The sequence below is a fragment of the Chlorocebus sabaeus genome, chromosome 11, assembly GCF_047675955.1.
Source record: "Chlorocebus sabaeus isolate Y175 chromosome 11, mChlSab1.0.hap1, whole genome shotgun sequence".
Taxonomy (NCBI): Eukaryota; Metazoa; Chordata; class Mammalia; order Primates; family Cercopithecidae; genus Chlorocebus; species Chlorocebus sabaeus.
In genome coordinates this window covers 37,032,175-37,051,531 of record NC_132914.1, presented here as the reverse complement: position 1 = coordinate 37,051,531, position 19,357 = coordinate 37,032,175, and the positions used below count along the sequence as shown (strand labels likewise).

The 19,357-nt window shown below is 32.0% G+C and overlaps 1 protein-coding gene across 1 annotated transcript in view; it reads right to left on the bottom strand.

The window, feature by feature from the left end:
- The window catches only part of REDIC1 (regulator of DNA class I crossover intermediates 1), a 71,615-nt gene extending 53,011 nt beyond the window's left edge, over positions 1-18,604 (bottom strand). The window contains exons 1-5 of the mRNA XM_008002870.3: positions 18,470-18,604; positions 15,930-16,062; positions 15,504-15,552; positions 14,408-14,593; positions 12,028-12,143 (exon numbers count right to left, since the gene is read on the bottom strand). Coding sequence (XP_008001061.3) covers positions 12,028-12,143; positions 14,408-14,593; positions 15,504-15,552; positions 15,930-16,062; positions 18,470-18,575 — 590 coding nt within the window. The 5' untranslated portion in view covers positions 18,576-18,604. The remainder of the gene's footprint in view (positions 1-12,027; positions 12,144-14,407; positions 14,594-15,503; positions 15,553-15,929; positions 16,063-18,469) is intronic.
- Positions 18,605-19,357: the final 753 nt, after the last annotated feature.

The window sequence follows — 19,357 nt, the reverse complement described above, 5'->3', positions numbered from 1 at the left end:
TGAGAAGGCTTTAAGTCAAAAACACTTAAAAGAAACAAAGGTCATTATATAATGATAAAAGGATCAATTCAGCAGGAGGACATAACATTTCTAAATATATATATGCACCTAACACTAGAGCATCAAGATTCATAAAGCAAATATTATTAGATCTAAATAGAGAGAGACACCAATACAATAAGAGGTGGAGACTTCAATGCCACACTCTCAACATAAGACCGATCATCTAGACAAAATATTGAAGAGGAGGAAATCTTCCTAACTCATTATATGAAGCCAGCATTACTCTGATATCAAAACCAGGCAAGGACACAACAACAAAAAGAAAATAACAGGCCAATATTCCTGATGAACAGACACAAAAATCCTCAACAATACAGTAGTAAACCAAATCCAAAAGTACTTAAAAAAAAGATAATACACGATAATCAAGTGGATTATCGTAGGGATATAACAATGGTTCAACATATGCAAATCAATCAATGTGATATAAAACATCAACAGAATGAAGGATAGAAACTATATTATCCTACCAATTAATTCAGGAAAAGCATGCAATAAAATTCAACACCCATTCATGATAAAAACGTTCAACAAACTAAGCACAGAAGGAACATATCTGAATATAATAAAGGTCATCCATGACAAACCCACAGCTATCATACTGAATGGGAAAAACCTGAAAGCCTTTCTTCTAAGAACTAGAACAAGACAAGGATGCTCTTTCACCACTCCTATTCAACATAGTATTAGAGGTCCCAGCTAGAGCAATGAGGCAAGAGAAAGAAACAAAAGGCAAATTGTTTCTTTTGTTTTGTTTGGAAAAGGGAAAGTCAAATTGTCCCTCTTTGCAGATGACATGATCTTATATTTAGAAAATCCTAGACTCGGCCGGGCGCGGTGGCTCAAGCCTGTAATCCCAGCACTTTGGGAGGCCGAGACGGGCAGATCACGAGGTCAGGAGATCAAGACCATCCTGGCTAACACGGTGAAACCCCATCTCTACTAAAAAAATACAAAAAATTAGGCGGGCACCTGTAGTCCCAGCTACTCCGGAGGCTGAGGCAGCGTAAACCCGGGAGGCAGAGCTTGCAGTGAGCTGAGATCCGGCCAATGCACTCCAGCCCGGGCGACAGAGAGAGTCTCTGTTTCAAAAAAAAAAAAAGAAAGAAAGAAAATCCTAGACTCCACAAAAAACAAACAAACAAACAAACAAAAAACCTCTTAGATTTGATAAGTTCAGTAAAGTTGCAGGACAGAAAGTCAACAAACATCAGTAGAATTTGTATACATCAATAATGAACTATCTGAAAAACAAATCAAGAAAGCAATACCATTATATACCTACAAAATATGAAAATAAAATACCTAGGAATAAATGTAACTAAGGAGGTGAAAGGCCTCTACAAAGGAAACTACAAATCTTTGATAAAAGAAATTGAAGAAGATACAAATGGAAAGACATGCAATGCTCCTGGATTAGAATAATGAGTATTGTTAAAATAATCATACTACCCAAAGCAATCTACAGAGTCAATGTAATCCCTATCAATCAATTTTTCACAGACATAGAAAAACAATCCTAAAATTTGCATGGAACCAATAAAGAGCCCAAGTAGCCAAAGCAATCCTGAGCAAAAAGAACAAAGCTGGAGGTATCACACTACCCAACTTCAAAATATATTACAAGGCTATAATAACCAAACAGCATGATATTGATACAACAACAGGGACATGGACCAATGGAACAGAATGAGAAATAAACCCATATATTTATAGCCAACTGATTGTTGACAAAGATGTCACAAATATATCTTGGGGAAAGGACACCTTCAATAAATGGTGCTGGGTACACTAGAAATCCATATGTGGAAGAATTAAACTAGACCACTACTTCTCACCATATACAAAAATGAACTCAAAATATTAAAGACTTAAATGTATAGCTTGAAACAATAAAACTATTAGAAGAAAATACAGAAGAAACACTCCAGGACAATGGTCTAGGCAAAGATTTTATGACTTAGACTTCAAAAGCAGAGACAAGAAGAAAAAAATAGATAAGTGGGATTACATTGAACTAAAAAGCTTCTTCACAGTAAAGGAAACAATCATCAGAGTGAAGAGACAACCTGTTGAATGAAAGAAAATATTTGCAAATTACTAATCTGACAAAGGACTAATATCCAGCATATACAAGAAACTCAAATGAAACAGGAAAAAAACAAACAATCCCATTAAAAAGTGGGCAAAGGATATAGACACTTCTCAAAAGAAGACATACAAATGACCAAAAGGTATATTTAAAAAAATGCTCAACATCACTAGTAATTAGGGAAATGCAAATCAAAATCACAATAAGGTATCATCTTATTTCAGTTAGAATGGCTATTATCAAAAAACAAAAAAATAACAAATGTTGGCAAGGACATGGAGAAAAGAGAACTCTCATACACTGTTGGTGAGAATGTAAATTAATATTGTCATTATGGAAAAGAATGTGGAGACATCTCAAAAAACTAAAAGTAGAATGGCAGTATGATCCAGCAACCTCACTACTGGCTATTTATCCAAAGAAAATGAAAATAGTCAATCAAAACAATATATGCACCCCCATATTTATCACAGCACTATTCACAATAGCAAAGATATGGAATCAACCTAAGCATACTTCGATAGATGAACGGATAACAAAAAATGTTAAATTTACAAAAGAGAATATTATCTAACCATTAAAAAATAAAATCGTGTCATTTGCAGCAACATGGATGGAACAGGAAGTGAAATAAGCCAGATACAGAAAGACAAATAGCACATGTACTCACTCACATGTGGGAGCTAAAAAAGTTGATCTCCAGCGGGTAGAGTAGAATGATAGTTACCAGAGGCTGAGGAGGATGTAGATATGTGTGCAGGGGGGAAGGGAGGGGATGCGAAGGGAGATTTAATGGGTACAAACATATAATAAATAGAATGAATAAGTTCTAATGTTTGATAGTAGAGTACAGTGCTATAGTTAACAAAAATGTGTTGTACATTTCAAAATAGCTAAAGATGAGGACTTAAAATGTTCTCAAAACATAGAAATGATCAATGGTTGTGGTGATGGATATCCTAAATACCCTGACTTGATTATTACACATTCCATGCATGCAACAACATATCACATGTATCCCATTAATACGTACAATATTAAATAATATGTATCAATAAAAAAATTTTTTAAAAACAGAACAAAATATGAGACAACAGTTTTCAGTCAGGGGAGACCCGGTGAGCAAGATAATGATCCCTGAGAGAGAGAAAACAAATGAGGAGAACTCTGTGATTGTTCCTAGGTTATTGTCTGGAGAGAATATTCAAGCCACAGAACACGGAAAGGGAACCCAATCAGAGCCCAACTGACTCCCTTTGTTGAAGAAACAGCTGGGGATCCAGGGAGATTGCAGAGGATAGAGTTTACAAGTTAGAGTACCATAAAGGAGAGTGTTTCAGAGAGTAAGACCTCCAGAGAGCCACAGAGTGTTCTTCTCAAGTGTGCAACTAAATACTAACCGGCACATGCATGTGAAGTAACTGCCAAAGGCTGTGAAAAGAACCACAAGGTGAGAAAAACAGAACTATCTCAGGAGCTCACTAGGGCTGGAAAATTTTGTTTCCACCCTCTAGAGTGGAAAATTTCATAATTCAAGGGGAATCAAGAAAGTATTCAGAAGGGTATTGCCTCAGCAGTTGAGCAAAATTAGCTATAAACTGAATGCTTACTGTTCTGCTTAACAAAATTTAAAAGCAAGCCTCAATAAGATCATAGTGTTTCCAAGTACCTGAACGATTTACAGGATGATGTGCAGGAAAATAAAAATATCCAGCAGCTATAAAGATAAAAATTCACAATGTATAGAATCCAACAAAATTACCAGGAATGCAAAAAAGAGAAAATCTATAATGAGAAGCAAAATCAATTATTTAAAAACAGATCAAGAAATGACAAAAATAATGGAATTCATAGACAAGGACATTAAAAGTTATATTTCCTGTATTCAAGAAGACAGGAAATACTGAACATGCTTAATAGATACATGGAAGATAAAAAAGAAAAGCTAAATCAAAGTTCTAGAGGTGAAAATTACACTGGATAGGATTACCAGCAGATAAGACCACATGGAAGATACAATTAGGGATTCTGAAGATATAGTAATATAATCTACATAAAATAAAGCAATGAGAGAAAAAAGACTGGAAAAAACAGCACTGGAATAAACAGTAAACTGAGATTTTAAGTAGACTAATTACCAATCTGAGTCCCCCAAGGAAAAGGAAAGGAGTCAGAAACAATATTTGAAGAAATAATGGCTATAAAAATTTCAAATTTGATAAAAATAATAAGTACGCAAATCCAAGATCAACAAAACTCAAACACAAGAACTAGAAAGAAAATTAATATCTTAAAGAATAGAAATCAATGTTTAAAAAATCATGATAGAAAAATCATAAAAAAGATAAAAACTATATTATATGTACAGATATTAAGATAATGACAGCAAACTTTCAGTTGGAAACTACACCAAGTCAAAAGACATCTTTCAAAAACAGAAGCAAAATAAAGATTTGCAAATATACAAAGATTAGAGCATTAATCACCAGCAGATCTATGATATAAGAAATGTTAAGTCTTTCAAACAGAAAATGACACCAGATGGAAATCTAGATCTACACAAAATAATGAAGACCACTAAAAATAATAACTGTGCTTAAATATAAGAAACATATTTTCTTATTTAGCTTTCTTTAAAACAAAACAACAATGCATTATGGGGTTTATAACATACATATAAATAAATGTGTGAATATAACACGAAGGCCAAAGGAGAGAAGAAATAAAAAGTATACTACTTTAAGATTCTTATACTATACTTCATGCTATAACTTGAAGATAATCTGTGATACATTAATATATATCCTATAAAGTCTAAAGCAATCAATAATAAAACAGAATTATAGCTAATAAACAAAAAAAGAGATCAAAAGAAGTCATAAAAATACTTAAATCAAATAAAAGTAGAAAAAGAAGCAAAGTGACAGATAAAATACAAATAGCAAGAGGACAGACTTAAACCCAAACATACACATTATCATATTAAATGTAAACCATATTCTTAGCCACAGTACCAGTCTCAATAAATTTGTAATGATCAAATCATACAAAGTATGTTCCTTGTCCACAAAGGAATTAATTCAAAAAGATAATGGGAAAGTCTTAGTTTCTGGGAACCAAACACCAAATCTCTAAATAACAGATTGAAAAAGAAATCCAAAGAAAGATTAGAATGTATTTTGATCTAGGCTGGGCACGGTGTCTCAAGCCTATAATCCCAGCACTTTGGGAGGCTGAGGCAGGTGGATCACTTGAGGTCAGGAGTTCGAGACCAATCTCTACTAAATCCCAACTCTACTAAAAATATTTTTTTAAATTAGCCAGGTGTGGTGGCAGGTGCCTGTAATCCCAGCTACTTAAGAGGTTGAGGCAGGAGAATCACCTGAACCTAGGGGGCAGAGGTTGCAGCGAGCCAACATCACACTACTGCACTCCAGTCTCAGCAACAGAGCGAGACATCGTCTCAAAAAAAAAAAAAAAAAAAAAAAAACTATTTTGATCTGAATAAAAATGAAAACATAGTATTTCAAAATTTGTAAGATACAGCATAAACAGCAGTTAGTAGAAAATGTATAGCCCTAAAATATGTATATTAGTAAAGAAGAATGGTTTCAGACCAATAACCTTACCTCTTAACTTAAAAAAACTAGAAAATGCAGAGAAAATTAAATGCAAAATAAGCAGACAAAAGAAAATAAATAGAAAAGCAAAATTCAATTCAATTTTTAAAAATAGAAAAATAAAAGAATTGTGAAACTGAAAGATAATTCTGTGAGAACATAAAAATGTTCTGTGAGAACATAAATTTTTTTCTGACTATTCTGATATTGCTGTAATCGGCATAGTCAGAAAAAAATAGAGAATAACTAGGGATAAATAATCTCATTAATGAGAGAGAAGACAGTGCTACAGATGGCAAAGATTTCAAACAAATAATAAGAGAATGTTATGAACAACCTTATGTCAATAAATTCTACAAGGTAGACAAAATAAATACATTCTTTGTATAACACAAACTACCAAAGCTCACTCAATAACAAATAATCTGATTGATGAGTCCTGTGTTTAGTAAAAACTTAAAACTGTAATAAAAATCCTTCCTACAAAAAAGAACACCAGTACTCACATGGCTTCACTGATTAACTTTACAATTTAAGTTAGAAATTACAATCATGTATCACTTTACAACAAGGATACATTTTGATAAATGTGTCGTTAGGCAATTTTGTCATTGTGGCAACATCATAGAATGTACTTACACAAACCTAGATGGGATAGCCCATTACACACCGAGGCTATACAGTATGGCCTAATGTTCCTAGGCTACAAACTATAATTGCCTACAGCACAATATTGTAGGCAAGTGTAACATGGTATTTCTGTATCTAAACATAGAAAAAGTATAGTAAAAAAATACAGCATAAAAATTTTTTTAAAGGCACATCTGCAAAGGACACTTACCATGAATGGAGCTTGCAGGATGAAAGTTGTTTTGGGTAAGTCAGTGAGTGAGTGGTAAGTGAATGTGAAGGCCTAGAACATTACTATACACTACTGTAGACTTTATAAACACTCTACAGTTAAGCTTCACTAAATTTATTTTTTACAATTTCTTTCATCAATAATAAATTAATCTTATCTTACTGTAGCTTTATGTTTTAATTTTTTAAACTTTTTGACTCTATTGTAACAACTTAGCTTAAAACAAACACATTGTACAGCTGTAAAAAATTTTTTCTTTTACAGCCTTATTCTATAAGCTTTTTTCTATTTTTAAATTTTAAAAAATGTTTTCCTTACTTTTAACCTTTTTTGTTAAAAACTAGGACATAAACATACATTAGCCTAGGTCCATACAGGGTCAGGATCATCAATATCACTGTCTTTCACTTCCCCACCCTGTCCCACTGGAAGGTCTTCGGGGGCACTGATACGCAGGGAACTGTCATTTCTTATGATAACAATGCCTTCTTCTGGAATATCTCCTGAAGGACCTGCCTGAGCCTGTTTTACAATTAACTTTTTTTTTTAATAAGTAGAAAGAGCACACTCTAAAATAACAATAGTACAATACATACATAAACCATTAACAAGTCATTTATTATCATTATCAATTATTATATATTATACATAATTGTATATGCTCTGCTTTTATATGACTGGCGGGTTTGTTAATACCAGCATCTCCACAAACACATGAGTAATGAGTTGTGCTACTACATTACAACAGCTACGATGTCACTAAATGGTAGGAATTTTTCAGCTCCATTATAATCTTATGGGACCATATATGCTGTTCATTGTTGACTGGAACATTGTTATGCAGCACATAACTGTGTATGCTTTCTATACAAATTCTTCCAGAAAAGTAAACATGATGGAATACTTCCCAGCTCATTCTATGACACTGGCATTATGCTGATCAAAACCAGACTAAGATATTGTAAGAAAAGAAACCTACAAAATAATATTCCTCATGAAGACTGATGAATTTCCTAACAAAATGTTACCAAATCAAAACCAAGAATACATAACAAGAGTAACATATTGTGAAAGGTGAGATTTATCCCAGGAATATAAGGTTAGTTTAACTTAGAAAAAGATAAAAAAAAAAAAAAAAAAGCCTGATATGGCGCAGGACCTTCCGGGATGACAGAGTGAGCAATTTGGCAAATACTCTCCCACAAAATGCAATGTTAAAACCAGACAAAATGTGCAAAAACAACCATTTCAGAATGTGTGAAGTAACCAAAGGCACACGAAGTACTGAGAAGCAGTACTTCAACAAAACTACTGAGCCTTAGTAGAAATAGTAGGTGTCCATAGAGTTTTAGCCTGGAGCTGTCCCTTCCCTCCACCAGCTACACTAAACATGAAAAAAAGAGAGAGGGTGCGTATCTAGAATTAAAGAAGTGATATAACCACCAACCTTACAGAAAGTAAAAGGATTTCAAGGGTATACTATAAATAACTTCATGCTAACAAATCATGCAACTCAGATGAAATGGACAAATGCCTAGAAAAACACAAATTACCACAACTGACACAAGAACAAACTAGAAAATCTGAACAGACCATAACAAGAAAATGAACTAGTAATTAAGTGTTCTCACTAAAAAAAGTCCATGTGCAGATGGCTTCACTGGTGAATTCTAAGAAAAACTTAGAAAATAAATAATACAAATCCTCTACAAATTCTTACATAAAACAGGAGGAAACACTTTCAACTTATTCTATGAGGCCAGTATTACCCTGATACCAAAGTCAAACAATCACAAAGAAATGACAAATTCAGACAAATATTCTTCATAAATATAGACACAAAAACCATTAATAAAATATTAGCAAACCAAATACAACAACATATGGAGAACATTATACACCAAGCAGTTTTTACCCCATCAATACAAGGTGGTTTGACACCTGAAAATAAATTATTATATATTAACAGGTTAAAGGAAAAAAAACAACATCATAATTTCAAGAGACATGGAAGGAGCGCTTGACAAAATTCATGATAAAAATTCTCAGTGCTCTAGAAACAGAAGAGAACTTTCACAACCTGATAAAGGACGCTTACAAAAACACCTACAGCTTAACATCACACTTACTGGTGAAAGACTGAATGCTTTTTCCCTAAAACTGAGAAGAATAAGCACATCTGCTCTTGCCACTGCTATTCAGCATTGTACTAGAGGTTCTAGTTAGCGAAATTAAGCAAGAAAGGGAAGTCAAAATTTCTCCCTGGCCTTTTGGCTAAGATCACGTTCAAAACGAAAAAAAAAAAAAAGGAAGAAGAAGGAGGCATCCAGATTGAAAAGAGAGAGGTAAAAATATCTTTACTTATGGACAATATATTCCACCATGATTTAAAAAAAAACCCTACTCAACTATTACTAGAACTAATAATGAATTTGTCAAGGTCAAAAGATATAAGATTCATATACAAAAATCAATTGTATTTCTATACACTACCAATGAATAATCTAAAATGAAATTGGGAAAGTAATTCCACTTACAATAGCATAAAAAGAATAAAATACTAGGAAGAAAGAAACAAGACTTATATCCTGAAAACCATAATACATTATTGAAGAAATTAAAAAAGATGAAAGAGGAAAAACATTTTATGCTTGTGGACTGGCAAACCCACTATGCTATAGATAGATAGCAATTCTATCAAAATTAATCTATAAATTCAACATAATCTCTTAAAATCCAAATAGATTTGGTTTCTGGTTTTTGGTTTTGTTGCAGAAACTGACCAGCAGATCCTAAAATTTATATGGAAATACAAAGGATTAAGAAGAGCCAAAACATTTTTGAAAAAAAAAAAATGTTAGACTAATACACTTCTTTGATTTCAAAACTAACAATAAAGCTACAGTAACCAAGACAGTTTGTTACTAACATAATCAACAGAACAGAATTGAGATTCCAGAAAAAAAAAATCCATATATTTACAGTCAATTGATTTCTGACAAAGGTGCCAAAGCAATTAAGCAAGGAAAGAATATTCTTTTCCACAAATGTAAATAATGGATTCAGACCCTTTCCACACCCAACACATAAAAACTAACTCAAAATGAAACACAGACCTACATATAAGATCTAAAAGTATAAAACAGAAGAAAATCTTCATGACCTTGGGTTAGGCAAAGATTTGTTGGTTTTGACACCATAAGCACAATTAATAAATGAAAAAATTAGTAAGTCAGACTTCATCAAATTAAGCCTTTTGCACTTCAAAAAGGTACCAGTAATAAAATGAAAAGGGTGAACATTTCACCAAAGAGTCACAAATGGCTAACATGCACATGATGCCCAAATCATTAGTCATTAGGGAAATGCAAACTAAAAACATGAGATACTACTACACACTGACTAGAATGGGTTAAATTTTAAAAGACTGACTGTACCAAGTGTTGGCAAGGATGTGTTGCAATGTTCACACATTGTTGATGGGAACATAAAATGATACAAATACCACTGGAAAATAGTTCGGTAGTTTTTGTAAAACTTAAACATGCAGCTAACACATGATCCAGTCATTCCACTTGCACCCAGGAGAAATGAAGTATATGTAAAAACAAAGACTTATACATGAACTGTCACAGCAGGTATATTTGGAATAGCCAAAAACTGGGGAGAAACACCAAATGCCCATGAACAGGTAAATGAATACATTGTGCTATGTTCATACAATGAAATACTACTCTGCAATAAAAAGGAATGAACTATAGATATGGGCAACAACCAACATAGATGAATTTCAAAACAATTACGCTGAGACAGCAACACAAAGCAGATCAGTGGTTGCTTCGGGATAGGTGTAAAGGACGTGAAGCAATAGAGAAAAGGGATTACCAAGGTACCCAAATAAACTACCAGGCATAATAAATGTGTTCATGTGTCATTATCTTTGACATTGTCAAAATTTATTAAAGTGCATATATTCATTATCATAGTTAAATAAGTTTAATTTATGTCAATTGTACATTCATAAAACTGTTTTTAAAAAATGTATCTCAGAACAAAAAAGAACTATTATGTGGCATTACAACTCTCCAGGCAAGAAAGAATGATGTCATAGACTGGGATGGAACCCACAGAAACAGAAATGTAAGTAGATAATTTTAAAGTTCATTAAAATACAGAATTGACAACACCTTTTTGGTGAAATGGATATTGAGAGTTGAAGGAAAGGAAGGAATCAAGGACAACTTTTATTTTGGCTTTGGCAACTGAGTGAATAGTGGTGCCATTTACTAAAATAAGGAAACTAGGATAGTATGACAGATTCAAGGTTTCTCATCACATCACCAGCAGTGGGTCAAACTGGTTTTACAAGCTTAATAGATTTTAAAACAACAAACTAGGGTTCACAGAATTCCCTATTACCCACAGTTTCACTTTCTGCAGTTTCTGCTTTCCGTGGTCTACAACCCACAGTCAATCGTAGTCCAAAAATAGGTAAGTACAGTTTATATAGTAAGATACTTTGAGACCAAGAGACCACACTCTTATAACTTTTAACAGTATATCATTATAATTGTTCTATTATTAGTTATTGTTGTTAATCTATTACTGTCCCTAACATAAATTAAACTTTATCGTAGGTTTGTATGCATACAAAAAAAACATAGCATATATAGGATTTGGCACTGTCTGCAATTTCGGGATTCCACTGGGCGTTTTGGAACGTATCTCCTGTGGATAAGGTGGCACTACTGTACTGTATCTACAGACATCTAGAAAATAAAAGTGGGATTCTATTCAACTACCACAAATGTGAAAAAGAAATCACGATTTTTGCAGAAAAAGAAAACAGTAATTCATGGAGATTACAAAATGTGCAAAATACCTTTGTCCAAAATAATTTTAAAACTAAATAAATGACTCTGGGAGGCTAAGTGGGCAGATCACTTGAGGCCAGAAGATTGAGACCAGCCTGGACAACATGGTGAAACCCCATCTCTACTAAAAATTCAAAAATTAGCCAACTGGCTGTGGTGACACACACCTGTAATCCCAGCTACTCTGGTGCTAAGGCACAAAAATCACTTGAACTCAGGAGGCGTAGGTTGCAGTGAGCTAATTGTGCCACTGCACTCCAGCCTGGGTGAAAGAGCGAGACTTCTCAAAAAATAAAGAATAAACTTAAATAAATTAAAGGTAGATGTTCATGTTATAAAATACTTACACTATTTTAATTAAATAATACATTTTACTTTGTGATTTTTTTTTCTAGAAGTATTACTTAGGACTGTTTATATTTTTAACTAAAAATACTTGTGTCTACTAAAATCAAATTGCTAAGTGAAAGTACAGAATGCTACAGCTTCTTTATTTCCTTCAGCATCTTTGCTTACCTGTTTAATCTTTCAAATAATGTCCCAAATTGTGTAGTTTTATGTGATGGACTGAGAACATCTTGACTTTTATTTAAGTTGGAAAGCAAGGAATCAGAACAGTTAACATTACTGAGCTGAAAAAAAAAAAAAAAATTGAAGAAACTGCCAAAATAGTAAATGTACATATATACAATTTAAATTATTTACCATAAAATGTCATGTAAATGAACTGCATTTATAATTTTAAATTGTAAAAATAGTCCAAAAGAAAGTAATTTTACTACTTATTGAAAACAAAATAAATACTTTCCTAACAATACCAGTCAATACCAGTCAATACCAGTATTTGAGTCATTGTTAAAATAACAGAGTTGATACTATGGTAAGCTAACCATTTTCTCCAAATTAAAAAATAAAAATAAAAGAACAAAAAAACACCCAGGACACGAGGATCTTGAATAACTGTAAGTTAAATTTCTCTGACAGAAAATAATAATGTGTCCCAAGACAAGAGCTATAATTATCTCAGTTCCTCCATTTATTGAGTAACTTTAGATTGCTACTTTAATTTTTCTGAATATCAACATTATTCAGTTCAAAAGGGGGATAGTGTGTGAAGACTATTGTGAAAAGAATATAATCAATTTGTTAATGTGGAAAGTACTCTATAAATATAACTTACTATATTGGCCCAACACTAATCTATTCAACAATGATTTTTATCTGTCATACATTTGATTTATAACTCATGAAACATAAATGAGAAGTCCAAACACAACCGATGACAGAATTGTCAGAAAGAAAAAAAAAAAAGAGAGAGAGTCAAAAAAAGACACTGAAAGTCTTTGGGGGAAAAAAAATGTACTAAAGTCAGAGAGAGCTTATACTAATGTCTCAGCTAACTAATACATCTGAGAGAGAGTGACAGAGGTGCAAACATTATCCCTTAAGAAAGAAATCAAAAGAGAAGAGAATATAGTATTTCATATTCAACAAATACTACTTAACTAAGGATCAGGAAACCCCAAGCCACTTTTTCTTCTAACTTGTTTTTCAACCCATTTTCTTTTGTATTTTATAATTTCATTGTAATTATTTTCACTTTTTTTGAAATTCCTCAAAGTACACTATTAAGTACTTCCCTAGTATTTCATGATGTGACACTATGATTGAAAAGGGACATTTTCTCTTTCCAGTCTTTTACCATGTTAAGTATAACATTATTTACCTCTCTAGACTCATCATTAACCTGCAGTGTATAAGCTGTATAGGCAAGAAAGTTAAGTAGAGATTGCACAGATATTTTATCCTTTATCTTTAAACTATTTAATAGAGCAAGGATGAGTTATAAGCTGATCTAGAATGCAGGTTTTTGTCTTACGAAATACAAACTGAATGGGTAATAGAATGTCTTTCATTGCATCATTCGAAAAGTATTGGGCCTTTATAATAAGGCTAGCATGGGTCACAGAAATGTAATACTTCATTTTCCCTTATCTGGGAAGTCTTTAATAAAATCTTTAACAAAATGGAATTATATATAACTATCATATGGCATATATATAACTGATATGCTATAATATATAGCTATAACTATAATATAATTTCTAAAATTTAGAACTATAAATTAATTATAAATTGATTTATAAATAATATATAAATGTCATAAAACCACTGTATGCTAAAAAGATAAATTCAAAACTAAGTATTCCTATTAACAAGACATAGTGTTTACATAAGCATTTTCCTAGTTACCATTTAATTAAATTTCATTTTTAGTAGATTATTTCCTGGTATGCTTTATGACAGATGTATTTTAGAATTTTAATATTTATATATTTTATATTTTTAACTTTAGAGCAATGATTGAACAACATTTTAGCACTACATATCTCTACATATTTGTATAGTGTTGATCAAAAAACAAACATAAAAACTTGTCATCTTTCAAATTATAAAAAGAATCAAGCCATCACAATTCACACTTTAAGACTACTATGACATCTCTGAAACTATATATTGCTTTCACAGGACACTTTCCATATCATGCATATTGGGTCATCATGACATCACCAACTAATCAATTACAGTGATTATAAACATCAACTACTATATAACACATTGAACTACTTTCAATTCTACTATCAATAGTCTTCTAATAGAATGATAAATTCCAAGATTTTTTTAAAAAAACACCCCAGCTCTGGGATTCACAATCTTCTACACTGCAAAGAATTAAGTTTTTGATCTAAAGGGAATTATCCTTAATTTATCTCCTAATTTTTTTATATCTATAGCAATTCAAAATGTAAATATTTTAAACCTATAAAAAGAGAAAAAAAGTGTTTCATGAAAATATAATGATATAAAATGCTAAGAAGTAATGATTTAAAGGTACCTGGTCATTCTGCTTTTTTTCATATGCAAGTTTCTGAGGAGTAGGTGCTATTCCGGGTGTGAAATTTAGTTCTGAAATATGTCTGTTAGAAGCTAACTCCACTGAAAAAGATGGTGGAGTGAAACTGCAGTTCTCTATTTTGCTGAACTGAGGGTCAAGCGTACTATATGAGTCCATGCCTTGTGACTATAGGAAAGAAGATAAAATCATTTACATTACCAAAATATGTAAACTAGAGAAGAGAAAAGTTAAAACAGTGAAATTAAAATAAGTGAAAAGGGCAGGGGTTACAAAAGAAAACGTTCTAAGGCAAGGCAACCCATCAGTAATTGACAGAACTTACTAGTAAGAGAGTGGTTATCAGCGAAGGCTATATACTCAAGAGCACCTTTCCCTCTGCCTACCCTACTCCTGCTCCTCTCCATCCTCCATTCCTGTAGGCTACCTTCTAAAGACAGGAAATCTGAGTTTCATTAACCCATAATCCAGGTGACAAGATTTCTAAGGGATTTTAGTATCATTGCCATTATCTTTCTGATCTAGCTTAACTCTGGCAATTCAAAGGAAAAAAAATGATAGCTAACAAAATGACATTAGATGTTAAAGTTTCAAGCTTTATTTATATTTAATTATAATCTATGCATTTTCTAATTGATTAAAATTTTATTTGCTAAGAAAATTATTTGCTATACTTTGAAAGAGAAATCATCTTGGGATCCACGTGACAGTTGGACATCACAATTTGATATAAAGTAATCTGGTTACTATGTTTGAACAGATGAATTGCTCAATAATCACGTGAACCCAAAGTAAGAATCCCTAAGTGAATTGTCCTTGGTAGCTCATCAGTAACAAGCAGAATCAAATGTTATGCAAACATAGGCCTAGTCACATTAGCAGTAGTCCAAAGGGATTCTCATAAGCAATCAACTAAAATATTCTCAAGGCATAGATTTCCCACCTGGAAAACTTTTAAAAGAATTAAAGACTCAAAATTTTCTTTAAAATAATTTTCTCCAGTATTCAGACATTTAGATCATTAGGCGGAATGTCACAATTGCTGAAATAACTTATAGAATTTTTTTTTAAATCTCACCTGGACTGGGCCAAGATCTTCCTTGCTACTTAGTCTTTGATAGTTTATGCTAATGAAAAGAAAAATTTATGTTAAAAATATAAATGGAAATAAAATTGACTGTCCTTTCCTGTATTTAAAATTCATACTGCTCTACACAAAACACACAGAAACCTACATAAATCATTACAGGGTCATAATATTACTCAGTTTTATAAAAATTATATTAATACTAGAGATAGATATTTTTATGATAAGGTAAGTCAAACAAAGTGTACAAAATCTGGATCATTTGATAAAGGTCTTAATCATTGTATAATACTGTTAACAGCCAAACAAACAAAAACTGGAGGTAGAAGGTAAGTATTTTATACAGTTTCCAGTGAGTAAAAGTGTTGATAATAACCAGTTTAAACATTAATAATATAAATCCTAGCTAAAACCTACTTGGTTTCTGTATCATCAAGGCAGAGTTTAGAAGGTACACAGTGAGGCGACACTGGGAGTTCTAAATTATGCTTTCTTAGGGGCATTTTTATGCCTCTATTCATGTTCACATGGGTTGGTTTCCTCACAGTTTCTACAATAAAAAATATATAATTATAATTTTAAAATAAGAGCAATAAAATCTTGTAAAAGTACTGCTTAATATATAATGTTCATTACATAAATGTACATCTAAGAAATTTTACTAAAATATTTACATTCTATCAGTGTTAATAAATCATTACAATATAAACAACTATCACAGAGACTTTAAAACATATTTTTCTTCATTATCTTATATACTCATTATAGGTGCCCTATTAATTTAGTTCTACTTTTTCTTCCACCAAGATTTCTCTGATCTCCAAACTATATTAGATACTGTGTTATATATTCCCACTGTACTTTATATTTTCCCTTTCTTTGGTCAGTACTTTCACCCACTGTATTTTTGTGATACACCCACCCCAACTATATACATATAGTGTAGATTTTATATCTTCTTATATAAAGATATAAAGCCAGGCACAGTGGCTCATGTCTGTAATCCCAGTTATGAAGGAGGCTGCAGTTGGAGGATTGCTTGAGGCCAAGAGTTCAAGACCAGCTTGGGCAACACAGTGAAACCCTGTCTTTAAAAACAAAACAAAATAAAACTCTTGCCTCTCTGGATAAAATACGTGATTTGGCAGTAGCCATCTGACTAAAGATGAACCAATAATAGCATCCCATTCTGCTAGTTATAAATGAAATTGTTTCACTGTGAGATTGGTACCAGTAGCACAAGGCAACATTCTTACAGTGGAATTTTAAAATGTGGGACCAGAGAAACAATTCTCAGTATTTCCTTGGTGGCAAAACTAGAGGAGGTGAGTAATATTAGTTTCTTAAGGCCATGTTTTGAGCCTCAATGATGAAGACAGTCTGAGAAAATAAAGTTAGTAACTGAAGTGAAAAAGAATCTTGATAGTATCCAAGTTCCTGTTTCGAGTCGTCTCTGAGGCCCACTGCACCATCACTCTTCCTGTTAAAGGAGTAAAAAGATATCTGTTTTGAATTTCTGTCATTTGCAGCCACAAGTCCTGACTAATAAAGTTTGCTTTCTGTTTTATCCTCAGCACCCAATAGAGTACTTACAGTGGGTACCCAATAAAAATATGCTGAATAAATGAAAAGAAAGTGCAGGGGTTCAGGACATTATCCCCAAATAAGACGTCCTGCTATTTAAGAAAATAGTAGAAGCAAGAAGGTTACTCTCAGCTTCCCCCTGAAGCAGGTCATAAAACCCTCATTTGAGAGGTGCCCTGGTTATACTTGGAAGAAAATAATATCCCTAACTCTGAAGACACAGGGTCACAAACAAGAATCTGAGCAAAGAGGTCTTGCTAAGATCCCCTTAGTTTATTACTATTAGATCATTCTTTTAAAAATCCAATCATACTTCTTGAGGACTATCCACTTTTTCATCAAACCTGACAAGAAAAATACACAAGTTTAGCCATTTCTTCCAATCTTAAGATATTAACTTTTTTATCAAGGCTCTTGTGTCACAGAAAACTTACTAAATAAATCTGTATGTTTTTATCCTGTTAATCTGTCTTTTGTTATTGAAGCTTTAGCCATAAACCTAGCAATGAATGAGGAAATATATTTTTATTACCCTACAACTGGGAATAAATAAAGGTAAATACATCAAAGAGATTTACAACAAAAAGTTTTATTCTCAAAGTCCATGAACAATGTATTTATTCCTTCTAAAGTATAACTAAATTTACTTGTGTAAACTGTTATCTATGGAGGGAGGAAAAAAATGACGGAGAAAGGAAATGAAATATTAACAATACTCTGATGAATTTCTATCCCTTCCTGATAAATTGTCTTATTTTTATGCTCTCATTTTTAGCAGTTGTTTTAAAACTTAAATATCATACACAAGTTCCTCTGAGAGAGAAAAAATATATTCTAATTAAGCTTTTTATTTACTTGAAGAATCAAAATATATGACAAAACGGACTTTATTTGCAGTATTAGACTGCTGTGATTAACATCCCAGTAAAGTGTAATAAATAATTCAAGTGATGGCATAGGAAACTAGTCATTGAGGCAAGAATGTTTCCAGATCTTCCTTTCATACCTATCCTCTAAATATAAAGAACAGTTAATTTGTTGACATGTATTAACATTTATTCCCTGCTCTCTAGCTAAACTTTGGTAACTACCTACCTGTATAGAATAATATAACAACTGTACTATAATAAGTTTAATGACACCTAATAAATTAGTTTTATATAACACATACACAACATAAAAATAAAAATAAATGGATTAAGCAACAAAACATTTTAAGCAGATATTAACTAGGCATCTAATTTAAGAGAGCAACCAAATTTTAAAATTAATTTTCCACATGCTTTGAGCTCTAAAATTACAAACTAATTAGACGGCTAAACATTATTATGATTACATCAAGTTCAAAACAGAATGCAATTGGAATGACTTACCAGGGATTTTCTTCTTGCAAGATATCTGATTTACCATATATAGGTTAAGAATGTCTAAGCTGACAGCAGAATTTTTGACAGGAGATAAAACTCCGAGTGATTTCATTTTTGATTTTAACCTGTGTTTTTCAAAATATTCCTAAAATAATTGAAAATTAAAAATAATGCAGCAAATATGTGGTTTTAAACAGAATTATAAATAATAAAAAGCAATCCTGTTATTAATCATTGACTTGATATTTTTATATTTTGTGACATCTTTATATGTTTACAAATAAATTACAATTAATCATAACTTGCAGTTTGCCTGAAGACTAAATTTCACAGCCTTTTATGATCTTAAGCATAACCTTTAAAACAGAATGCTATAAAGCTATTCTCTGAAATCAAAAGATTAGAAATTATCTGTATATAGAAAGTTAAAAAAATCTAGTAACAGAACAACAATTCTGACAGGCCAAAATCTTGTTTTTCTACAAAGTATGCTATTCTGCAGATATAGGAAACCTTAAAAATATGTACAGCTGAGTGCCATTGAAAGTCAACAGAAATGAAGAAAAAAAAAGCTATGTGCAAATTAATCTGCAACCAAAGCCAATTTCATTTATTTGTTATCCCTCCAGGATTCCTAGATGTTTGTTTTTTAACCAGACTTGCACATAATTATCACTTTATCCAGTTTTTATTTTCTTTCCGTTTGAATTATTATTCTTTCTTATTGCCATTCTTTCTCTTTCAGGTTACATCATTAATTCATTTAAATAAAAATTAACTATTTAACATTTATTTATCAAGACACTATTATGTGCTAGATATTAAGACACTGTGAAAACATCTTCTCTTCCATTATAACTCATTATAACTTCTCTTCCATTATATAACTCATAA